The 19,187-nt window shown below is 19.0% G+C and overlaps 1 protein-coding gene and 3 pseudogenes across 1 annotated transcript, besides 3 other annotated features; 3 read left to right on the plus strand and 1 right to left on the minus strand.

The window, feature by feature from the left end:
• Positions 1 to 1,883: 1,883 nt before the first annotated feature.
• Positions 1,884 to 2,533, plus strand: PmUG01_08054500 (annotated as a pseudogene).
• Positions 1,884 to 2,533: a sequence feature (fam-m protein, pseudogene).
• Positions 2,534 to 8,443: 5,910 nt separating this feature from the next.
• Positions 8,444 to 10,065, plus strand: PmUG01_08054600 (annotated as a pseudogene).
• Positions 8,444 to 10,065: a sequence feature (PIR protein, pseudogene).
• A 4,373-nt stretch (positions 10,066 to 14,438) lies between these two features.
• Positions 14,439 to 15,304, plus strand: PmUG01_08054700 (Plasmodium exported protein, unknown function; the record flags this gene model as incomplete). Its single annotated transcript, XM_029004724.1, has 2 exons — positions 14,439 to 14,525; positions 14,648 to 15,304. 2 exons carry the CDS (start codon positions 14,439 to 14,441, stop codon positions 15,302 to 15,304), a joined length of 744 nt encoding a protein of 247 aa, XP_028861384.1.
• A 2,695-nt stretch (positions 15,305 to 17,999) lies between these two features.
• Positions 18,000 to 18,886, minus strand: PmUG01_08054800 (annotated as a pseudogene).
• Positions 18,000 to 18,886: a sequence feature (PIR protein, pseudogene).
• Positions 18,887 to 19,187: the final 301 nt, after the last annotated feature.

Raw genomic sequence — 19,187 nt, forward strand, 5'->3', positions numbered from 1 at the left:
AATTAAAATATTAAGCTATATTTTTATAAAAGATATTTATTATATATGTTTAAATTATATGACTCTTGCTTCGATATATTTGTGAGATTTTAATATGTGTAAGCAGCAACTTTCTTATAAGTTCTTTTCCAAAAATCCAAATTAAACACAAAAATTTTAATTAATACTTTGTTGTATAGTAACAGGGTATATACATTTGAAAATATATTACTTAGAAAGTGAAATGCATTATGCATTTTATTTTTTTTAAAATATTACCTATAGTTATATATCTTGATTTCAAAACTTCGACATAAATAAATGAAAAAATTGACAATTTAATCAATGTAATTTTTAATATTTTTTAATTTTTTTCTTTTCTTACAAATGATATAAAATTATAGAAGTATCTGTAAATAATATGTGTATATATATGAGTTTTTTGGTTTACGGATTAGCGCTTTTGTAGGATATAATAAAAACTCATTAATACAATGTTAAATTTTAGTCGGTAAGCATGTATCTAATTACTAATTTTAGTATTGCACTTTTTTACCAATAAATAAACTGTTATAAACATTAATTATTTTATTATTACACTTTAATTTATGTTAATTTAATTCTATTTTATAAAAAGAACTTAAATACATATAAAGAAATAAGAACACAACGTAAAAAAACATGCATTTTAATCTTGAAAGATTTAAACAGAAGCATTGTTGAAATATGTTTATTGAGATAATGACAAATTATGTAAAAGAATTATTATACAGTATTTTTTGTTTGTTCTTTATTAGATTTATTTTAAATATATATATATAATTAAAATAAATAAAATAAAATAAAATATATTTCTTAAATTTACAACGTTTTCATTTTGAAATAATAATATAGTTTATACAAAATTAAAAATTATAACAATGAAATAGTGTATTACAAAATAAAAAGACCAGCATATATTTACCTTTAAAATAAATGTTGTTTTACGGATAACATAGAATCAAATATATATTTTTTTAATTATATAATGTTTATCATAGAAGAGCGCATATGTTTATGTAGTAAATAATGCAAATGATGTGCATAATTTAACATAAATGTTGTACAAATTATGATGTTCTTTATTTATTTTTACTATTATTATAACCTTTAGTTTATTACAAATAAGCAAAATTTCCAAAATACAATGTGTATAAAATTATAACTATTAACAGGAGAAAATGAAGAAAATTTATAATATTCCCCGTAATATAAAAAACGATGTGTTATCTATATTATGTACGTCCTCTATTCTATACAAATTCAAGATCTTGATATATTATGAATTATAATATATTTTTTTTATATTTCGTTTTGAAAAGAAATAATAAAAAAAATAATTTAATTAGTTCAATACATCAAATAATTAAATTATACATTTTAAATATTTATTAATGAATTCAATTTATTTTAAGGAAAGTTAACTTTTTATAAATAATATTAGGTATAAAATTTTATTATACATTATCAATTTTTCTTCATGGAGGTTGTAAAATACTTTAGAGTTATATACGTTTTTATTAATATTTTATAAACCACTAATAAAAGGAAGTTCTTAAAATAAATATAGTATCTATCATTAGAAGATATATTTTTATAATTAATTAATTTTTTCCTTAATGCATATGTTAGATTCTTAAGAATTATTTATAATGGAACAACAAATTATGGCACTATTTTTTATTAAATATGTTGCATTTATACGTTCATGTTCTATTCTAAATTTTAAGAATTATGTTGTACAGTTGCTTTATATAAGCATTTGTGCATTATTCTTATTTTTTATATTTTATTTTTATAAATGCTCTATATTCGCATTATATTTTGTATAAAATAAAAAATATATACCTTTTTTTTTTTTTTAGAGAATGTTTAACAGTTATGTGGATGAGAACAAACTTTTTAGAATATTTGAAATAAGAAATTATCTTATACTAACAAAATGTAAAGAGCATACGTATTCAAATAATGCATGTTTAATAGGACTGTTTCCATATAATAGAATTAATGAAAAATAAGATTTATATAATATTGAAAAAGGGACAGAAGGAAAAAAAAATCAGTTAAAAGCTCTTTAAAGAAGAAAAGAGTATATATATAAGTTAAAAATTATAATAATTAAGTGTTTAATGGAAAACACTTTTATTTAAAAAAAAAATGGATTAAAAAAAGATTATAATATTTTTCTTGAAAGAAACGAGATTATATGCGATATAGCTTTAAGAAATATAACATTTATAAATACGAATTTGGAGAATCTATAATATTTCTTTTTTACTTGTTAGAAATAGGAATACTCGTGTTACATATATATATGTATTTGGATGATATATTGGAATATATTATTACTTTGGTAAAATTTGAAGGAGAATATACAAAAAAATACTCTTTTTTGTTATCATTTTGTGAGATTATTAATATACTAGTTGTGATACTTATGACAGCATTTCCTAGGATCTGAGGAAATAACGAAAATCATGAAAAATTAAAGTCAATGTCTGAATATGTGAAATAAGGAGGAATATATATTATTCTGTAGTAAAGTTATTAATATAGAGCAATAACTGTATTATCTGTAGTTATATATTTTTAATAAACACAGCTATATATTCTATAATTTTATAAATATTTATTTGTTTACATTATCATTTTTATATATAAGTGTAATAAATTATGTCCTTTTTATCATGAGTATTTAAATATTTTATGTATTTCGAATATTTTATTTTAAATAATTACCTAAGATTAATTAAATATATTTGTCATAAAATATATATTTGTGTACTAAATTGGATTTTTATGAAAAATATAAGCTTCTGTTGTAAAATTAATATAAAATAGTGCAATTTTTATAATTTTATACAACTGTTATTATTTACATTTGTAAAAAAAGATAGTGTATTGTATTATATATCTTGTTCTAGTCTAAAATTCTTATTTATTATTGTTTTTAAGAAAATTCAGTCTTATTATTTTAACAATGAATGTGTTCTATTTTGTATTTAATGAAGGAATATGAACATGTTTTATTTATTGATTTATATATAAATATATATTTACTTAAAAATAATGTTAATTTTATTAAATAAAATATAATTAATGTGATGTGTTATAAAACATATTTAAAGAAAAAGTGCCTTAAATAAGGTTAAATTTTTTTAAATGTATAAAAGTGAAACTAAAAATGTATAATAAAATAATATCTATATTTATTATGAATTATATATAATAGTTTAATATATTAAGGATTCTAAATTTTTGATATTAAATGATGAAGTAAAACCATTTGTTATTTTTATATTGCTCTTAAATGAGATGTTAATTCAATTTTTCAAAAATTAAATATAAATAATATAGAAATTTTATAAATAAAAAAACTATATATTTTTTAAATAGTTAAAAAGTTAAATCCATATATTATATTTTATCATATATTAATAGGAAATATACCTATTTATTTTGAATATAATATATAATGCTAAAATAACCATTCGAGGTATATAATTATTTTGCAATAATGAAATTGAAGTACATAGTATTTATATAAATTTGAATAATATTCTATATAAATGCAATATTTTCTAGATCTGTGTAGATTCTCTAAATAAATGTAATCCGATATTTAAAATAATTTAATATTATTTAGTGTATATTTCATGAATAATTTAACTTAATAATATTACATTCGTTTACTATTAATTAGAGAAGACAAAATAAGAACATATATTTGTAATGTTTAGAACAACCCCTCAAATATTAATATATTTTAAAGAAATGTCTTATAATTATCCATCATTCTGAAATATTTTATTAAATACTTACATTAAATACATTAGGCGTTAATGTTCATGAAGAATTTGATTACTTTTTTTTCTTCTATTTGTATTTGCATTATTTAGTACCTGATAATTGAATATTTACGGAACAATATATATGTATATATATATATACTGAAGCATTTGAAATAACAGTTATTTAGTAGATATATATATACTTCACGGTTTACATATATTTTTTATCGAGATAAATATTGTTAATTTATTTTGGTTTGAGTAATGCAAAGCTTAAAATTCATTTTTCAATAAGTTCTGCGCCATTATTTTCATACATCAATAATAATTACATAAGATATTCTGAATAATTTAATTCATAATGTACAACACTGTTATAGAATGAACAAAAACATAAGCCTTATTTTATTAATAATTTATGTTATTTTTTTTTAGTAATTTCACTGTTTTGTTTATTTTAATGAATATCTTATCGAGTTCTATTATTACCTTTTTGTAATGAAAGTTATCTACTTATTTTAATGTCTTCTGAATATCCGTATTACCTAATTTTAATTGTAGGAATTATTTGAATGTTATTATTAGTTTAATTATTTTAAAAAAATTTTAATATATTATTAATTTTTATATGTTTAATTTCTTCTTTATAATAATATATATTCAAAATATTAGCTTATTATTACTTATGCTGCTATGTTTTCTTTATAATGCTCCTAATTATGTTTATTTAATATCCTACTGAATACAAAATTTGAGAGAAGGTTATATACATATATTTTTTAAATTAATACTATTATATGAGTAAGCATTTCATAAAATATTTATAGATGTCCATTATGAACTTAATACGCTTTGTGTAGTATTAAAAAAATATATATTTTATATTTAGAATATGTTCATATTTGAGAAATTATTAAAATTAAATCTTTTTTGTTGACTTTATGTTTTATGATAATATATAATGTATCACTACAAATTATCCTAGTACAAAAAGATATAAATGATAAAAAATTAACTTTATTATCCTGATTAAAATGCTTAAAAATATTTCTTAAATTTCTAATGAACTATTAAAAATTACACAATATCTGATAAAATGGGGTGAAATATATGTTTTTTAATATAGCATTAGTAGAGTAAATTTTTGCTTACGATAATTTCTTATTAAGGATATTGTATGTTTGTACTATATTAGTGATTCTTTTGGATATTCATTCAGCTGATCCAATAAATTAGAACATAATTTTATGAACTCATCTATATATTTACTTCATAAAAATTTAATAATAAATGCTGTACTTCATAAATTTCAATATATAAATATATATACTAAAGAAGCCTATGGAAGCCTGTAATGTGAATATGAAAAATTAACAAAATGAAATATGAAGTAAATAGTTTCTTTTAATTATTTACCCTCATTTTATAAGTGTAATTTTTAAATGAAACACAATTTAATAGTTAAATTATATTTATCTTTCACTCTTTAATATTTAACTATTTTTCTAATAAAAACGTATAATTGTTTAAACCACATTTAGGCTATATACTTTATACATTTTCCTCTTTTATATGTAAATATTGATGAACTTATTTTATTATAAATTTCAGTATATATAATATATAAAAGTGGAATAATAAGTTTTTAATCCTTATTACATCTATTAAAAAATGGAATAATTATTCAACGTATTATGACAAAAAATATGGATACATTATAATAAATCATAAAAATTATGTATACTTTAATATTTCGTTAACTTGTAATTTACTTCTCATCAAAAATATCATTACTTTTAAAAAATATATTTATATATTATAAATTTTTTATATTTAATCATTTTATGAATATAATTGTTATTTTATGTTCTATCTAATAATGTATTATAACATTTTTTATTTCCATTATATCATAATATACTATATAATTTATATAAATATAAACACTATACAAGAAAAATGAAGGATTTTTCTTTAATTAAGTGGAATTTGTGAGCTAAATAGTCGAATACCAATGTATTATATATGATCAGAAAATACAGAAAATTTCGTATAAATATTAAATTTATGGATTTTTTGAACGTATTTCCGTATTATTATATATTATTCTTTTGAATATGAATGATGTAATAAATATACTATGTATACACAATTTTTTTAAAATTAGATGTAAAATAATATAGTACTTATTAAAAATTATATTACATTTTTATTATCAACTCTGGAGCTTAATAACTAAAATGCAGATCAAGATCCAGATTAAGGATATTCTTTGAACTTAAATATTAATCAATAGCGAGAGCATAATTAATTGAGTATAATAAATATCTAGTAATAAAAAACAATGAATGAAGATTATAAGAATAATTATATACCTAAAAATAATTTTGTGAAAACTATGTTTAGTAACAAATAACTTTTTAAGTTACTATGTGAGAAATACGATAATTTATGTAAACTAAAACATTTAACCTAACATAATATGAAAAAATGTTTTAAAAAATAATTTAAATATAATATATAACAAGCAAGTCATTTTAAACATTTTACTGATGTTATTTGATGTTCACTGTAGTACCATGAATTAATTTTCTACAATTCTACGAATTACAATAATTGGTTATGCAATCAACATAATTGTTAACATCTCTATTTAAAGAAATAATATAAATTAATAATTAAAATATACAAAAAATAAAATATCGAATATTCTTTAAAGAAATTTGCAATATTTAATTTTTTTTAATCATATCTTAATTATTAATTAATTTTTTTGTTCATTTAAGATTAATAAAAAATAAATTTATATATATATATGCTATGGAAGTATCCAACAAAAAAAATATATACAAAATTGTACTTTAAATTTTTATGTTAGAACAAATATAATGCGGTATAAACCAATAAAACGTTTATCTAAATATTAAAATAAAATACTAAAATAACATGATTTTATGTTCTTACGAGTAATTTATAGTAAAAATAAATATCCTTTCTATATATATTTGAATTGATATAACTGTTAGTTCTTTTTAATGTGTAATGTATTTACTAAAAATATGATAATTTTATATTATAATAACTATATTTTATACGTACGCAATTTTAAAATGATGCATAGCAAAGGCATATATCCAAAAATATAAGAAAAGAATTCTTTGATAAATTCTTAATTTATTGATATAATATATTATATTTTAGTTCATTTGTCATTAAAAATAAAAACTGTAAAGTAAAAATTAAATAAAAAGTGCAAATTTTGAGATTTAATATTATAATCTTTAAACATTATCTTAGTATACATAAAATATTAAATAAATATTGTAAAAATATTTTCCACATTTAATTTATTCTTACAGATTATATTAATTCCTTTTCAGATATGTTTTCGAGTAATATTTACATTATGCTAGATAAATAATAATATTCTTATCCTTTTACATTAGAATATTAACATTTTTCAATTTTCTTTAAAACATTTTTACATAAATTAATTAATCTGATTGTTGCATTTATATATAAATACTTTATTGTACAAGTGAATTTTCACCAAGATAATTGTAATATGTAGTAAAATTAAATATTGACTTTCTACTGTTAACATTAAATGAAGCATACTATTTGTAGTCGCATAATATAGGCCTCTTAAAAAATAGTGGAATTATAATTAAAATAAATATATTACAAGAGATATTTTTTATCATATTAAAACCACTTATTTCTTACACTTTGTACTTTTTTGTAATATTCCTTTTTCATTGATTTATTTTTTATTTTTGCAATCATGGCTAAGTATGGTAATGTATGCATGTATTATTGTATATCTTGCAGTGTGATAAAATACACAGTTTTAAAGGACTAATTGTAAATATATTTATTGAATAATTATTTTTTTAATATTTTAAAGTAACCTTAATTAGGAATATAAAAATATTTAAAATTGCAAAAGAGTTACAAAATAATACATCTCTAAGCGTTATAATTAAATTTTTACATTTAATATGCTATTTATTTTCAAATAAATATAGATTTTAATGATTAAATGAATAATATATATATATAATGAATTTTTACATTATTTTTCTTCTTTTTTTTACTATAATATTGTGTGAACGTTACAGCTATTTAAGTTCTAATTAAATATATTAATGCAGTAAAAAAAATATAGTAATAATATTATCTAAAAAATAAATTAAGTGACATTTTTCACAAATAAATATATAAATAGATTTAAAATACTAATAAAAAAATAAATGAAAACTAATTTTTAAATGAGCTGTCACAAATTATACATAAATATTTATATATTCATAGTTTTAATTATATCTTCTAGCACATAAATCGTGTAGTTGAAAGGAATATATAAAAATGCAAGAAGAGCAAAAAGTATATATATATTTTAATATTTCACAGAAATAATAAATCATGAATCCTTATATTAATATTATTTTTTGCGTAAAATAAAATAACTTAGTTTATAATTTTTAAGTATTTAATTATTTAAATGATTCATATTATCCAAAATATTTTCAGGGATACGCTTTAAAGGAGTTACCTTGATATAATATATATGTTGAAGTGAATAATGAAGTCATTGATTAGCAATATATTTGTTTTTGTAACTTAAAAATATAGGAGATTACAATGGAGGCACTTCTGGACTTTGTAAAAAAGTTGCAAGAACTTTTAAATATTTGTATGAAAAGTGTGGATCAAAAATTTATTGTAACCTTTGTTTACAATATATATACTGGTTATATGAAAAAAAACAACATGTATTCAAAAATGACTAAGTTATAATGTTAAATCTGATGTTAATGAATTCCTTAATTTACTATATTCTTTACCTGAACTTATCCTATATATTATTGTAAATGTAAATTTGATAATAAAAACATAAGCGAAAAGAATTATAAGAATGAAGATAAATATTTGTATCTATATTTTGAAGATTATGCGAGTATTAAAAGTAAAGATATTTGTAATAAGTTTATGATTAATAAATACCCAGAATACCAGAATGCTATCACTATTTTATATAACAAGTAAAAGAATGAGTATTGTTTGTTAGGCGTAACATTTTGTCGACATTTTTTTTTGAATTGTAGTGCTGAGTTTGATTTTAGTAATCTTTTGTCTAAATTGAAATTTAAAACTAATGGAAACTTTTACGGAATAAAAAGTATTACAACTAAAACTATTGACAAAGAGTAGGATTTTACATAGTTAGATCTAGAATACTTGGAGCTATTTTATTTTACTACGTTCCATCTTAAGATATGGGGCAAAGGTTCATTATGAATCTTAATCAAAGAAGATGGCTATACCCACAGTAGTATGATTGCAGCTGGAATCAGCACATGTCAAGAGGCACATGGGTGTTTTTTTTCAGGAGATCTGACAACAGCGTTGAATACACATTTAGAGGAAGTTTAATCTGAGGCAATTACTAACCTCGTGGATTCTAGTAATCTAGAAAAAAAAATAAAATGTCTCATGAAAATAAATGATGAACATAGGTAGAAATTTAACCTTGTGAGAAATCTATGTTGTCTAAATATCAAACCATAAGATGATAGCTCGCGACTTTTCCAAAATACGGAAGATTCGGTTAAAGTTAATTTTACTAAAAAAAAAAAAGTTTTCATGGGCTACCTATTAACTAATGGGAAGTTTATTGACTATTGAAGGATTAAAAAAGTTATTTTTGGGACAAATGAAGAGAATATTAGAGAAGTTATATCATAAAGTTCAAGAAATTCAGGAAAATTACAAGTTTTATAAACCAAGGAAAAAAGGGTTTACAGTGATCAAAATACAATTACAAATAAATTACTTATAACACATGAAGATTTTTCTAATATTGTAAAAACACAATGGAATATGTTAAAAAATAACTTTGTCCTTGTTTCCAATGTAGTTGGCTTAGTAATTCGAATAATATTGGTATTTTTTCTTCACTTTAATGTAAATAACAAATTGCATCTTATAATATGAATACTCCGTAAGTTACTTTTAATAATGCATTTTTCTTAAGATGGACAATTTGTAAAATAACCATATTATATACGTTTTATATCATTCATTTATATACTAGTTTACACTGTTTCAATAGCGTATACTTGAAATTAAGGAAAGAAAATTAAAATATATAAGTTATTTCCCAGATTTAAGCACACAAGGACTTTCAGAGAGAGCCCAAAACTCAGCAATTTTAGTACGAACAAAAGAAGTTTTAACTTATCGCGTCAAATAGAATGCGTTTCATTTCTCTATAATTACGCAGAACTTTATGAGAATTAGATCATAAATACTCAGAAAACAAATTTTGGTTAAATAAACTTTTCTATTCAATAGAAATGATAAAAAGGAAATAAAAATAAGTATAATTAAAGAATATACTCTTTCCTTTTTAACTTTTTGTATTTATTTGAAAATATATATATTTATTTTTTTGTAATTCTTAAATAATATATTTATTTTAATTTTTTGTGTAATAACTTTTCTATTAAAAAATATTTTTTATTTTTAAATAACAATAATTAGAATATAGAATTATACTATATATTATATGTAAAAAAGTAAACCTTATTTTGATGTATAATAATATTTTAAGTTTTTAATAAATTAAGAGTTGTGAAAGCATATTTGAAAAAAATTTTATTTATTTGAATTGTACTTAAGACGTAGTGTAATGATTTCATTTTTTTTTTTTTTTTATTAAAGTTTCATATATAAGAGATATATTATATTTATATTTGATATAAAGTTAAGTACGTATTTTTGAATTTATTCAAATTATTTTGAATAAGTAAATTAGCACATTTTAGGACAATATACTCCTAAAAATATAATTCTATGGATAACGAAACAACAATTTATGGATTAACGCACGTTACAGAATAACATAAATAATATTTTACAACAAAGGTTTATATTATCATCCATGATAAAGAGTTTTGGATTTCCTATAAAATTTATGCAGCCTTATTTTACCATAGTTTTTGGATAATATAACATTTCCTTTTGAAAATGGTTTTTATATATATAAGAAAAAGTTTATGTGGAGTCTTATTATATAGTTTTTACATCATTCTATTATTCTGATAACTTGATTGATTCTAAAACTATTTGAACATAAGCAGTAAAAGAAAAACTTGTATATAAAACAAATACGAAAATAAATCATGAAAATCCTATTTAAATTTATTATAATGATAAAAAAATATTCTTTTTATGGGGTATTCGAAGATCTCTCTACAATTCAGGAAAAACTGGTAATAAGGAGACAATAAACATGAACAACATTCGCACATAAATTTAAGGGATGATATATTACCATCTTACATAAATTCAGCAGATGATGAAAAGAAAAGGGATGAAGTATAAGATGATTTAAGGATATTGTCATGAGGATGTAATATATTACAATTCATTACAAAGGAAGAAAATTTAGATTAAAAATTCTGCAATAACTTAGGAAGGAACATAACTTTCCTAATATAAAAAAAAAAGAAATCGCAAAATAGCAAATAGTGAACTTAAAATTATGTCTTAACATCCACAACTATATGAAACATATAAAATATTAAGATAGATATTAACTCGTTTTTTACTTCGGAAAATATTAATTTTATGTAAAATTACAATATTTTTTCTATTATCATCATAGATTCTTTAATGCTAGAAATATATATATTTTTTTTTCTATTATAGTGCAGAAGTATATTTCATTCTAAAATATTAATATATCATGCAACTATTTGTAATTTATATATTAATAACCTTAAACATTTATAAATGTAATACAAATGTTTATATATTTTTTATATAGTTAATATATATTTTAGTTAAATAAATAATAGAAAAATTCCTATATATATTATTCTTAAAAAAAAATGTAAAATTTACATTTTCATCTATAGAAACAAATACAAGTAAATAGAAGTAATTTTTCATGAAAAGGAAATATCTATTTATACGAGAAACAAAAAGCATAATTCTTATTATAAAATACAATATAAAATATCAATGTTTACTGTATATAATGCAACTGCACGAAGTTCAAAACATATCCATATATAAAAAAATTATAGTTTATAATTAATGTACAATTGAAATAAACGTTTAATGTAATAGGCCGTTATAAAAATATCAAATATAAATAAGGTGAACATATAATATTTTAAAACTTTTTTTTTTTTTTGAGATACATATATCATATAAATACATGTTTACTTATATAAAACAAAAAAATATTTTATAGCATATTGATCCAATAGGTCTATTAGGAACATAAATAATATTGTAGTATTGGATAAGATACAAGTTTATAACATTATAAACAGAACATGCATGAATCGGTAAGTTTATATGCGATTAAATATTAATTAAAACAAATAGTTTCGTATTCACATATTATTATTCGGTTTGTTAGAATATCAATGCAAATATGTAATAATATATATTAAAAATAATAAAGAATTACGAACTGCACTGAAAAAATAAAAAAATGAATATAACTTTTTGCAGTCAAAATGATATTTATTAGATTCTACAAAGAAATACTGTAGAACAAAGAAGAATTACTCTAAATGATTATATATTTAAAATATCATTAATTAAATCTATTATATAATAATATATATAATTTATTTAGAAGAAAGAATTGCAAAGAGTATTCTTGGATCTACCGTTTAAAGAAAAAAATGGAATGTTATAGACGCGAATATACATAATTTAATTAGCACAAAGATACTTAAGGTAGAGAAAATTAAATATATTATAAAGAATATAATTAATTTTAATATAATAATTTATTAATACAAAAACATAAATAATAAAGGAAAATATATATAAACATATATATAATTAATAAAAAATAAAATATTTTAAAATATTATATATTTACCAAACTAGTGAATTCGTATTTATGTTAATTATTACCAAGATTCTATTATATATTGCTCTAAATTTTTATAATTTATTTTATAATTTACATATGTATTAACATAACATTTTTAAATGAGTAAAGATATATTTTATATCGAAAATTATGTGTGAATTATTAAATGAAGCTATAAAATAATGGAGATGAATTAAAGGATATTGAATAAGAATCTTTCAAAATATAACGAAAAGTGTATATGTAATTTAAACTTAAGTACAATAATGCTAATTTTTATAAATTACTTTTTTTTTTTTGTTAATGCAGGAATAATATTTTAAATTTATGTATTTTTATTTTTTTTATAATTTTTTAATTATTACTTGGAAGAATGATATGTTTTTATTATAATAATTGTATAAATATATATTTTAAATGATTAAAACAATATTTGGGAATAACATATTTTTATAATGTTCATTCTAACGGTTACATAAACAATATTATATATAAAGAACAGAAATACTTAGTTATAATATATTTCTACTGTTAAAAGTATTTTTAAAAAAATATTTTATATTTATACAATCATGTTTAATAATTGTGCTTAATATTTAAAATATGTCCTTATGTACATGTAAAAGAATGTATAAAAAATAACATATTTCTTCTGAGGATAAATAAATAAAAATCAGTAAATTATATATTTTAGTAAATTTAAAGTTATTCATTCTTATTCATTATGTGCATATTATACATTATATATATTATTATTCGTTGTAAAATTTATTTTAAATACATTTATATTTAATCTATTTTTATCTAAGGTTCTTATAGGAACTTTACTTTTGATAATTTTTTTTTTTGAATTTACATAGATTTCATTTAATTATATATATTTTTTTAATAAAATAAAAATATATTAAGTGAATTTTAAAACTCTTCATTTAGAAAATATAATGTAAATAAAAGTTTAATAAAAAATTTAAAATTTTAATTATCATGGGTACAAAAAATAAAAAATGAGTTTTTATATATAGTTAAATTATATACTTTGCTAAGGTTATTGAGTATTATCTTATTTATTTTATCTTTTAAATAGATGATAATATAGATTTCAAGTTTTATAATTAACATAACAGGAAGTTATATACAGTTATTTCCTTTTTAAATTATTATTACTACTATTATGTTATGGTAATTAATAATTAATATTATTTAACAATAATTTACATTTTTTCAAAATATAATATTTATAGTATTAAAATTATTGATATAAAATCAGCATTTATATAAGTATTCTCAATATTTAAAACAGAGTATTCTCTATAATTTACATTGTGAATAAATTGATACTTTTTAAAATATTATGGAATAATATATATTTTTTTAATTTTTTTTTGAAAGGAGTAATGGAAAAATAATTTAATTATTAATATCTATTAAATCGTTAAATTATATTTTATGAATATTTAAGAATGAATGCGAATTACGTTATTTTAACGAATTATGTTTTTTAAGGTGGTATTAAAAAATATTTTATAAATTTTTAAAGTTATTTTTTTTCGTGTATGTTATACAGTGTATTTTAGTTACAAATATTTTAAATAATATTCATATAAAAATAAAAGATAATAATATAAATATGAAAAAAAATATTAATTATTTTATAATTAGACGAATATTATATTATTGCTACTCTTTTCATTACTGAGTATATTTAAATTTTTAAAATTTATGCCATGGAAGAAAAAAATAAGTTACCATTTTATATTAAAATATGTACTTTGCTCCTTTTAACTTGGATATGTAATTTTTACAATGAATTGGTACTATAATATTATTTTTATGTATATATGAACTGTTTATATTTTTTGTGGTACATTTTTATTAATACTTATAGTTAGAATAAAATTGTTTATACTTTTAAATCATGGATATTTTTTTTTAGAGTATCTATTACAAATGCTTGGATAAGAACAATGATAATATAATATTGTTTACAAGAATTTATCGATTACTAGCAAAGCATAAACAGGAAAAATGTTCAAATATTGCATGGATGATGGAAGAGAAACAAAATAATGGAGGATACGAAAAAAAATTTAAATATAATAATGAAAACGTATTGAAAGGAAAAAATAAAATGCGAAATGAATGTTCATTAGATAATGCACAAAGCTATGGGCAATCTAGGAGAAGTAAATCTTCTGCACGCAATAGGGAAAATTCATATTTTAACAAAAGATTGTTGGACAAAATATATTATAAAAATAAGGTTAGGGATGCTACGATTGCTGATTTTAAGTTTTTATATAGAGACATATCAAAAAAATTATATATGATCTGGGCTTTATTTAGCTTCATTGTATTATATGCAACGTCACTGTTACTTATAAAGTATTTAGTCTCAGAGAAAATATTGCAGATAGACATTAAATTTCCATATTCTTTGGATTTAATATGTTTATTGATATATGGTATTATAGCTGTAGGAGCAATGATTTATCTTGGTAGAAAAGTGTTAAGAAATGTAAAGTTCACATATAACAAAGATGATATAAACAATACGGCATATCCTTCTTCACGTAAATTAATTTTTTTGTAACAGTTGATATTTATAATTCTCTAAGTGATGTTCACAAATAGCGACTAACCTATAATTGCTTTAATTTTATAAAAACATTTGTATGTGCCTGACACTTTTCATGTGCAACGGTAAAAATATACACTTTTAATATTTTTGTTAATTTGACTACTTTAATATTTTTCGTTATGTTATTAAAGTGTTTTTACAGATTAACATAAAATTATGGTTTATATATATATTTCTTTTTACAAAAATATTTTTTTTAAAGAATATATATATACTCCTTAAAATTAAGGGAAAAAGAAATATAATTAATTTTATTTATATCATGCATAAGTTTATATTTGTTACTGTAAAAAGGTGTCCTCATTATTTTTTATCCTTTTTAGTCTTAAATGATAATATGCTACATAAATAAAAAAATGAACTATTCGTTTAAAATTAAAAATAAATATTTTGGTTAGTAAATGATGGAATGATTTACATGCTTTGTGTTGTATATATATATATATATTTTTTTTTTAACATAGAAGGAATGTTTATGTTTATTCTACAAAATAACTTTAAGATAAAAATATCAGGAATCATATTTATTTTAAAAAATCCTTTTAATCGAAGTTTTACTTTATTTGCATTAAATATATATATAGTTATAAGTATAATATAAATAGTATTTTTTTTAAATAGTATTCTTAGTTTAGAGCATGTGATTAATGATTTAATTTCCTCCTGTTATTATTTGACTCTAAGTTATTAGCTAATGTATATTATTATATGTATAATTAATTTTATTTTAAAAAGAAAAGTATAAACATAAACGTTTTAGGAAAAGGAAATATTTATATAATTATATATATAAATAAAAATGTAAATGTATATGTAATATATTGAGAATTTTAAAAATATTTAATCTGTAAAAAAACTTTTTTTATTTAAATTCTTTATTTTTAAGATATAAATGAAAGTCATATTTTTTTACTTAAATTATTTTTTTATAAAAAATAAATTATTAAAAGTAAGTTGAATTTCTGGATGAACTATGTGAATAATTTTTATAGATTAATTCTTTTAAAAATATTTTGTTTTTATTTAATAAATTATTTAGTAAGAAAATGTTACTGAATTATTTTTATAATTTTGTTTTATTATGTACCCTATTATGCAGTATACAATATATATGTGTAAGGTAAAAATATAATGTAAAAATAAAAAAAAAGTTTAAAAGTATAAAATAAGCTAAATGATATCTTTATATTTACTGGCAGTATGAACTATATTCTGAGCATTTTTTCCCCAAGTATATTTATGTATGCTATTAAAAAGATATTTATTAAAAATAAAATTAAGTGCGCACTTATCATAAAATGATTTAAGTTTATCCTTTCCATATGAACATGCCATTGTTTCGATAATTCGGAATAATTTCAATATTACATATCTTTTGTTTTATTTTTTGAATGAGGTATAATGTATAATCCAAAAAATCTCTTATTTAAATTAACTAAAATTAATATATATAGTAAAATCTAAGGCGATACATGGTTATTTAAATCATTTAAAATTAGTGTATATAATGAAGGTTCCAATTCACAAATTAGATCAGTACACGATATTTTTATATGATAAAAAGATTTATCCCTATTTATAAAATATTACATGTTTAGTAATTTGTATAGAACGAACTTCAAGGAGAACATAAAAGTGGTATTCTATCATTATCCTTAAGAAAAGAAGAATTTCCTTTCGACTTTTTGGAACATTTCCATATTATAGTGATACTTGCAATTATATTTCTGAGAATGTTTGTTGTATTTTTACTTTTGTATAAAGTAAATAAAAATAAAATACAGAAATAAACATGCTATTTGATATTATTATAATTTAATTTAGTCAAAAATTTATAATTATGTAATAGCATTATATATTGAGTTTTTTTAATTTATACTCATTTGTTTTTTCCTTGGATGTTGTACATATAAAAGGGTAAGAATGGAACAAAAGAAATTAAGAATAGTTCTCAAGAATAACGTATTTATGAACTATTAACTCATTAATAATGGTCTTCTCATTTAAATTTGAGGAACGTTAGAATTCATCTAACTTATCTTGCTTTACAAGTTTTCTTACTAAAATTTCACATAGAATATCTGCCACATAAATATAACAATGTTAAAATTTTTTTATATTGGGTTAAAATTTAATTTATATTTAGTTTCATCGGAACAAATAATAATAAAAATTTAAATTAATGTTAGTTATGAATTAAATATATATATTCTTCTTATTTTTTCAATAATTTTTTTATTTTAATATTTTACCCTTATATTTATATAATAAAATTATTGAACTTTTTAATACTTTTGTTTTTTTCCTTTCCCCTATTATATAATACTTAGTTATTAAACGTTATTTAATATTTTTGTATAAGGAAATAAGTATTTACTTTATCATCTTGTATTGTATATTTATGTTTTAAAATTATTTGTATTACCTCCTAACAAAAATATCATGCACAAGTGGATATAATTGCTAAGGACTCTTACATTACTAGTGTATATATCTTAACATTTTCTGTAAATATTTTTAATAAACATATATTCCTTTTTTTATTTTTGATTTATTTTATTTATTAATAAATATTCACTTATATTTAACTTTTATACAACTAAGTTTTGTGATTTTCTAATGCAAAATGTATAAATCGTAATTTGTGTTAAACATTCCCTTTAGGATAATGACTTATATTATGAAAACCTCCTTTATAATTTCTGTTTACATTTTCATGTGTATATTGTTAGGATTATCTAGTTTCTTCTTCAATTTTGTAAACATTATTTATTATTTTTCTTTCTTAAAAGATTATGTAAAGGCATTTAAATGGAATCAAATTATACGAAAAAAAAATATTTATATATGTACTTAAAACTATAGTTATGGGCTAGATATTCTTTGAGAAAATGAATTTTACAAATTATGATACAATATTCATGCTATTAAGTATAATTTTTATAAACTGTATATATAATAAATAAAGTGAATGTTGCTATTAATATGACAACTGTCGTTAAACTTCTAATAACTACATAACTTTTTATATGTGCTAAAATTTTTGTATTCCAGGAAAATCAGTTACATTGACTATTTTCTCGTCATGTATGTCCTTATAATTGTTTAACTCTTTATAAAATTAGTTACTTTTTTTTGCTTTATACTTATTTGAATGTTAAATATAAAAGTTATAGCATTTTTTAGGAACTACACAATTACTAGTTGTTTTATTATTCTGAGAAGTAAAATTGTTAAAAACCTAATAAATTATATAGCTCTGTAAGTTTTTTAAAAATACAAAGATAAATGTTTTCTTTATATTCCTAAAATATATTATTTTTATAGGATGTAATATCTTTATATTGTTTAAAGCAACTACCCTTATTGTGAATTGCACACTTTTTTGTTCGGTATTTCAATTATTAAAAAGATCTGTTTTTTAAAAGATATATAATAGTCTTTCTTATAAGTTAAAAAAATAGAACTCTGTTGACATGGACAGATAACGTAATTATCAGTATTTTCTAAAATTCTTGAGTTAATTCTATTACAAATAGATCAATGATTTTTCCTATGAACATTATGGGTAGCTCTATGAAATTAAACTTTATAATTAAGATAATTATGAAGTAAATTATTCTATAAGGAAAAAAGAATTTAAAATATATAAATGCGCAAAATCTTATTTCATAAAAAAGAATATTTATTTTAATTATAGAAAAATGAATTCTTCAAATGATATGCTATATATAATTATTATAAAAAAAAGATAAGATATGACATCTTTCCTATATTACGGGATTCCAACATATTTAAATATACATGAATTGAATATCGATAATTAAAATTTTAT

Source organism: Plasmodium malariae (genome assembly GCF_900090045.1).
Source record: "Plasmodium malariae genome assembly, chromosome: 8".
In the NCBI taxonomy this organism is placed as follows: Eukaryota; Apicomplexa; class Aconoidasida; order Haemosporida; family Plasmodiidae; genus Plasmodium; species Plasmodium malariae.